The following is a 7,575-nucleotide window of genomic DNA, read 5'->3' on the forward strand; positions in this document are numbered from 1 at the left end:
GATTTGCCCTCCTGCTGAGTGCAGCGTTTTGACCCATCTCGTTTTGTGTTACCGCATGGCCTGCACCAAGCAATATCAATTCCTGCAAGTGGAAATCATGGGACTAAGCCAAAGACATCATACATATGAAGGCTCCCTGCAGTGCTTCCTCTGTATCACCACGATGTAGGTTATGGTACATGACAGGTCTGCCTGCACAGGGGAACCCCATGTGCCTGCCAGCAAGGCCACTTAACCAGATATTTTAAGCTGGTTAAAGGCTCAGCCACCTTGAGAGGGCAGGAGAAGGGCAGAGCTTTTTGTTGCTGTTTCTTTATGGCTATTGACCAAGAATTTAGGAACAGTTTGCTGCTAGTGTGAGCTGGAGCACATCCAGTCTGGTTACTGACCAGGAGGACCTCAGGGGCCATATTCAGGTCCCTGCCACTACCCACACCAGTGATGCTGTGCAGAGGAGAGGTCAGTGATGTGACTCGATGACTTAAACTGTGATGAAACAGTATCAAACCCTAGCATTTCTATTTTATACTACTGATAAGCTACTTCAGTAATTTCTGATAGTTCTTACGGCCTTTCTGGTCCATCTACAGTTGAATATCTGGTACCTAATTTTGTAGGTGGAAACAAACACAGAGCAATCTCATGAAAAATTTATAACCTATGTCTGGAATAGATAAAGGGAACATGCAAACACGCAGTCTTTGGATGGTGGAAGAAAAGGATATGAGAGCTCTTTTGCAATCGTCTCCATAACTCATTGTTGCCCCAGATACATTGAGTGACAGTGTCATTCCTCACCAGATCACCCATGCCATGCTTTCAGGTCTTCCTTCCAATGTTCCCCAAGTTTCTGTGGCAGCAGAGTTAGAGGCAAGCAAAATACACGGGCACATTTTGCATACCGCTGGTATTCTGCTGCTCTGAAAAGTCCCTTTCACTTGTATTTATTGTACAAAAACATTAAACCCAATTTCTTAATAAGCGTTATAATTGTGCAAAGTTGGACAGCTCGACACAATGTAGCACTGTGTCAATAATTTATTACATCTTATGCCATAACTGAACACTTTTACTATCAGCGTTTGAGAACAACTTGGACCTTATACAGAGTAATATATCTTGCTACATAATAATGGAAAGGTGGGTACTTAAGAAAGATATGTAGCTTGGAGGAAAACATACATGGAAGCAAATTCCTCCTGCATCACCTATCTCCATGTAAAACTAAATCAACATATTATATTTAATGACTCCTTTTTTATATATGCATAGTTGCAAGAGCTAATCAGGAAGAAATCATATTACAGTGAAACTATTTACACCAAGATGGGAGCACACCAGAACATAACCTGCTCTCCTGGAAATCTGGGCTCTTTTCTTACATTTCTTTATGAACTAAGCACATGAGACTCAGACACAAATTCAGTCTCAAGAACATTGTCCAAAGGATCAGACAGGTCATATCCACAGCTCACTGATACCACCTTTACCCACTGCTTCAAGGCTAAAAGCAGGCAATCTGGAGGTGTGGAGGTATAATATTCTCTGTTGTGGACTTGTTGGAGCCAGTCTCTTGTTGCCAACACAAGACCTTATACCAAGCTGCATGACAGCATCCAAACATTACTGAAATATGCCCACGGTGGAGAGATATAGAAGCACTGGATTCATTGCTACATCCTTGTAAAAATACAAGAAATCTCGTTAACCTTGTCTGAGGAGAGGTCACGTTCAATGTGTCACATTACCTTCCATAACATATTCACGTGAGCAACTGTTCTGCTACCTACAACCACATGACTCCACCACCATGTCCTCGTACTGCTTGTAGACCACGTTGTTTGCGGAGTCAATGAAAAGGATGCTGATAGGACTCAGCCTGGTGGGGACGCAGCAAGTCGGGGGCGTCGATTCTGGGTCCATCGAGTTCATTAATGTCTGGATAACTGCATGGTTGGTGGGCTCCAGGTGAGATCGAAGGGGGAATTCACAAAGCCCTTCGCAGTGATACGCTTCATACTCTAGAGGGGCTATTATCCAGTCATCCCAGCCCATATCCTTAAAATTCACGTGGAGGGCTTTTCTGCTGCACCTTGCCTTCAGGTTCTTAGTGGGCCTCTTCCCTTGCCGCGTTGCCAGAGGAGCTCTTCTCTTCCGCCTCTGATTGAATAAGTACTCATAAACAGTTTTGTCGTCTTGGCCAGATCTAGCTTTGATTTCATTGAAGAACAAGTCTCTTTTTTTTGTCCTCCCAAAAACCAAGAAGAGAGCCTTTTCATTGACCTGCCTTCCTGTTCTATTAAATCCCACAGTCCGGAGATCAACAGCTCTTCCCCTGTCAAAAGTTTCCAGTTCAAAACACAAGTTAACCAAGTTTTTAAAGTTCCTGAAAAGTTTCCAGATGTCAAACACTTCCCACTTTGGTGTATCTGTGATACTGACAGTACGAGAGTCCAGGAGCGTTGCTGCTTGTCTGTTTGTAGAGCAACTAAATAATTTCACCTGGGAGGTTTTTCCAGAAGAATGAGACTTCCATGTATCAGAAGGCTTTTTCCTCAATATCCGAAGCTCTGCTCCCAGCAAACCATCTTTCTCCAACGCACTGATGTCAAAAATGTATTTTTGCTTTCTTATAGTTGGCACTCGCTCATCTAAAAAAAGCACACACGTGTTTAAATGCATATCAAGTGCAGATCAACGTCAGTTATTCAGTTCTTAATGGTTTTCCTGAAGTTTGCTCATAAGCCTAGAACTTTCCTTAATTAGCCCACCAAACAGAGCAATTTTTGCCTAAGGGATCAGCTCTGTGCAGGGACCCAGAAGGACTCAGCGACTCAACAGGGAAATGAGTTTCTGGGTTGAGTGTCTTGTTGAAACCTCATTTTTTTGTTCACCAGTGGGCACGTTTTAGCTTCAAAGCAGCAACTGGCCAAATGAAAAATAGTCCTTTTTCAGGGCTGAGCCTATTCACCACTTACATCCTACATAAATTACCAAAACAGAGCTTCAGTGGTGCCCAGGCCTCATGCTGGCTCCAAACACGAGCAAACTTACCCGTAGACGATACAATAGTGAATTAGTCCTTTAAAACCAACATCCCCCAGGAACTGCCAGACACAAGGGTAATTGCCTTATTAACTTAACTCCACATGATCCACAACTTTTTCCAATTGGGCAGAAAAACACGCGTCCCTTTAGCCTGACGTTACGTTTGCTTGGTTAAGCTCACGAGCAGCACTAACGAGGAATGTGGCTAAGCCAATGTTTTAGCCATGTTAACCGTGCCTTCCAGTGGCGAGAACCTGAATGCAGCACTGGTGAGCAGCGTATCACCCCTTTCCAGAAACCAAACTATTCATAACTAAATGAAAAATTAATCCAGGCCTGGCTGAGTCTTCCATCCCCATTAGCTTAGCAGCTGTAGCCTGCGTTGCTTCCTGATGTAGGGGACAAAACTCTTACTAATGTCACGGGAAGCAGCAGAGGGGTACGGTGAACATCATTCTTTGGGAGCCTGGTTGTATCTTGTGTGAAAGCAGATGCTAGTCTGAATTTCCAAGACTGTTTGGGACCAGAATGTTGATCTGGGGTCCCACTGCTCCTGTTTGTCTGTACTTAGCTGTGGGCTTCTGATGGTACCTGAAAGCCTGAGCTTGGAGCTAGCACAGATACACCCACCCTACGCTACAGCAACTGCTGGCTCTACACTGTAGTTCCTCACAATTCTACCCTGAACAAATCAGGCTGAGCCTTTGATACTGAATCTCGTGGGGTTTTTTCATGGAGTAGCCCTGTTCTTAGCATATCATGTGTTTTGAGACATACTTCACAATAAAGTCTCATGTTAGCAGTTTCCAGGGGCGAGTTATGGAAAGAAAAGAAGGCAAACTTTGAAAAGGTTTTTAAACACCTAAGCAGGCAAAGACCGATTGATTTTCAACAATATGCATCTAAAATATTTTCTAAATGTTTTGTTTGGCTGCCACACAACCCTCCAGTTCTGCCTCTAAATGAATTCTCCGAGATTAGGCAGGAGGACAAAATCTGCAGCAGAGCCGTACGATTTCATTTACATTAAAAAGAGCTATTTGATTTTAACAAAGTCTGATTATTTTCTAATACTCTGTACATATATAAACACACTCAGACATCTCTCTCTGTCCGCTCACACACACACACACACGGGTACATGAGCTCCTTTCTTACCTTGTCCTTTGTCTATAAAGCTGGTTATTGTATTGGCAAGTCCAGCCTCCAGTTTTACACTTCCATTAACACCTTTTCTTTCTGCATCTGAGAGAGTCCTGTACAAAGAGAGCATGTATTCATGTGGCGTTATAGGGGGATGTCTGAAGGTTTCCTTCGTTTCCCTCTGGGTGCCAGGCTCTTTAGTCTTTTTGCCTTTGAAAGCATCAGTGTCAGCAGTGCTCGTGCCAGGTTTTTTCAAAGCCACTTTGCTGCTAAGATTTGGCACCTTGGGAGTCACTGTCCTCGCTCCAGAAGGTCTGCTGGGGAGATGTCCTACCTTGCCCTCCGTGGCTGCTGTTTTTGGGAGAACCTTCTTTGATTCATCGTTCTTGGCCAGCAGAGCTCCAGCCTGAACAGCGCTGCTTTTAATTCTAGCCTTTGAGGTCCCAGTCCCATGCCCATGGCTTGCAGTCCTCAGTGTGCCTGCCCGCGCTGAGGGATTCCTCTCTTTTCCTTCTGCTTTTAAAAAGCCTGGTTTCGATCCTGGGTTACCCTGGCCTGCTTCAGAATTACTCAGTGCACCAGGAACTAGATCCAGAGACAGCCAAGCCAAATGCCAAAGCAGTAAAGTGAGAAAATGCAGGATTTTCATCCTCTGGTCTTCCTCTGAATGCCACTAAAGAAAAAATCAGAAAAGGTTCCTCCAGTTTGGCAGAAGAAAACATGAAAGAAATTAAAAACCAAAGTCAGCAAAAACGGGTTTTGTTTGAGATTAAAACATTTCAAATCTTGTTGTTCAATACTTGTATCCAGTCCCATAGTGGAAATGCTCATGTACTCAGATACGAACTCCCCTGACTTCAGTTAGCAGCTATAAAGAACTTGTTCTTGAAAAGAGAAAGTTTACCACCTCGTTTTCTTCTGTAAAACTGACTGAAAACTTGAAGGAGTCCTGTTTAAATCCAAGGGGTTTTTTTTCCAAGAAGGAAGAATGGCGTAATGCTGCCTCTGTGTTAAAAGGTTTTTTTAAAGTTTTGAATCCTTTCCAGTGAAAATATTTCACACACAGAGACCTGCAGGTGCTCAGAAATCTTTTACAAACCTGAACTCAGGAATTGGAATCGGAATTCCAACAAACCTATTTAATTACTCTCTGATGTCATGCTGTCTAAACTAATTTAACTGCGATATATTTCTTTAAAAAAATCTTCTTTACCCTTTTCATTAGCATGAGTCATACTCTGCCTCATGTGAAACAGCTCCACAGGCTCAAAACTCCAGAGGATGCCTTTTCAAGTGGCAATACGACCTCTACCTTACCCTTCGATGAACTTCACGTTGAAACGGGACAGACTGCAAGATCAACAACAGAGACCTGTCATACACTCCACTGGACACATACATTAAAATATCTCGGTATAATTCATTTTGCTCTTTTTCCAGACAACTGCAACAGCGGCTTCACTTTGTCCTCCGGTGACTGAAGGGGCTGAGTTGCTAACACAGGCGCTTAACAAGGGTAAAGTCGAATTTTTCACACACACACCACGGCCATGCCTGCAGTCGGTGTATTTTGGCGTATTTTATTGCTATGCTTAAAAAAAAACCACCAACCCGTATAAGCTCAGTTGGAGAAGAAACTTGCGCCGGTGGGGATGCCCTGCGGGGCGGGCGGTGCAGTGCGGGGCAGCAGTGCACCCTGCAGGCAGCAGCCTCCTCCTCCTTCTCCTCCTCCTCCTCCTCCGGAGCCCCTCCAGCAGCTGGAGACCCCAAAACCCCCAACGTTTCCTCCAGAGGCTGCTGAAACCCAGCCTTTGTTTGAAAACGCGATGCAACATTCTCAAGAGCCTCCCACCCCACGGCCACAAGAAGGTTGGGAGTTAGAAACCACCGTTACTTATGAGTCTGCTCTACCCTGCTGCTTTCCGCCGTACAAAAGAGCAAGCGTGTCTTTGCTCAGCTGCGAAAAATGAACTGCTGTTGTTCCAAATGAGCCTTCGGGAAATGAGGCGCTGAGCTGGATTGAACAGGGATTAATGGGACCCTTCTCTCATCTAAGGGACGCTAAGCCCAGTCCTGTTCCCTCAGTTGTTTTTATTTCTCAGGCAAAAAGAAAGGGAAAAGATACACCACTTTTTAGCTTGATTGGTGCGTGCTGTGGCATTTCCCACCCTGACTAGTATCAGAAACAGCAAACTGCTTCCATAAATAACAACCTGCAGCCTTTTATGAGGAGCTCTGAACGCTTCACCTCTGAACGAAAGACGAGTTCAGTGATTTCACAGATGGCACAAATAAGGTAGATCCAAAAACCCACCCTCCCAATTTTGACGTAATGGCCTTTCCTCTGCTGTCAGTTGTAGTTCTAATATTCCCCATCAAATTAAAGCAGCTTTTCGCTGATTTCCTTCTGACAAAACCATTCCCCAGCAGTCACCCTACCCCGTTGCCAGGGCCCCTCCCAACCAGGCCATCCTTTTATCCTTCCCATATTGCTCCCCTTCCTGCAGGGCACGGGGCAGTGCACCATGTCTGGTTCTGTGCTATGGGGGTATTGGTTAGCTTGCCAGTAGGCCACAAAAACAGCTAAATGTTGCGTTCCCACTTCCAGCTTCCAGTTTTCTTGCCACTTGTAAGAATTTAGTATCTTTATGAACTCTATTGCTGAGATTTGCAAACAGATTTCACAGAATCACAGACCGTTAGGGATTGGAAGGGACCTCAAAAGCTCATCCAGTCCAATCCCCCTGCTGGAGCAGGAACACCCAGATGAGGTTACACAGGAAGGCGTCCAGGCGGGTTTTGAATGTCTGCAGAGAAGGAGACTCCACAACCTCTCTGGGCAGCCTGGGCCAGTGCTCTGTCACCCTCACTGAGAAGAAGTTTCTTCTCAAATTGAAGTGGAACCTCCTGTGTTCCAGTTTGTGTCCGTTACCCCTTGTCCTATCATTGTCTGTCACCGAGAAGAGCCTGGCTCCATCCTCGTGACACTCACCCTTTAAATATTTATTTATTTACAAACTATTTAAGAGATGGACACGAAAGAGCAGGAGGTAAGACAATGTGATTGCATGGGTCTTGTGTCTTAGTAAATCAGATTAAAAGCACAGTCAACCCTATGTTCAAACAATATTCCAGTGTCTGAGATTAACATAGTGGGCTGGACAGGCCTAGACAGAAAAAAAAAGAGTAAAAGCACGCAAACCAAGGTGTGCAATGTATTCTCTCTCTTCAGAGAGGCTCTCTTGAGGCATTCTTCATCTGGAACCATGGGAGCGGGGCTGCTGTGCAGAGTGCACTGAGCCCCGTAACCCCCCGAGTGGAACACAGGCCCTGGATGACACCCACAGACCAGGGTGTCCTGTTATGACCCTCCAGTAATGTGGA

General features: G+C 44.9%; 1 protein-coding gene across 1 annotated transcript; it reads right to left on the reverse strand.

Moving 5' to 3' along the window:
• Window positions 1-1,760: 1,760 nt before the first annotated feature.
• Window positions 1,761-4,840, reverse strand: GDF5 (growth differentiation factor 5). The gene is made up of 2 exons (XM_010190463.1): window positions 4,207-4,840; window positions 1,761-2,651 (listed from the first exon to the last, which is right to left on the reverse strand). The coding sequence occupies exons 1-2, from the start codon at window positions 4,838-4,840 to the stop codon at window positions 1,783-1,785; spliced, it is 1,503 nt and encodes a 500-aa protein (XP_010188765.1). The 3' UTR covers window positions 1,761-1,782.
• Window positions 4,841-7,575: the final 2,735 nt, after the last annotated feature.

Source organism: Mesitornis unicolor, unplaced genomic scaffold (genome assembly GCF_000695765.1).
Source record: "Mesitornis unicolor isolate BGI_N332 unplaced genomic scaffold, ASM69576v1 scaffold12838, whole genome shotgun sequence".
Taxonomy (NCBI): Eukaryota; Metazoa; Chordata; class Aves; order Mesitornithiformes; family Mesitornithidae; genus Mesitornis; species Mesitornis unicolor.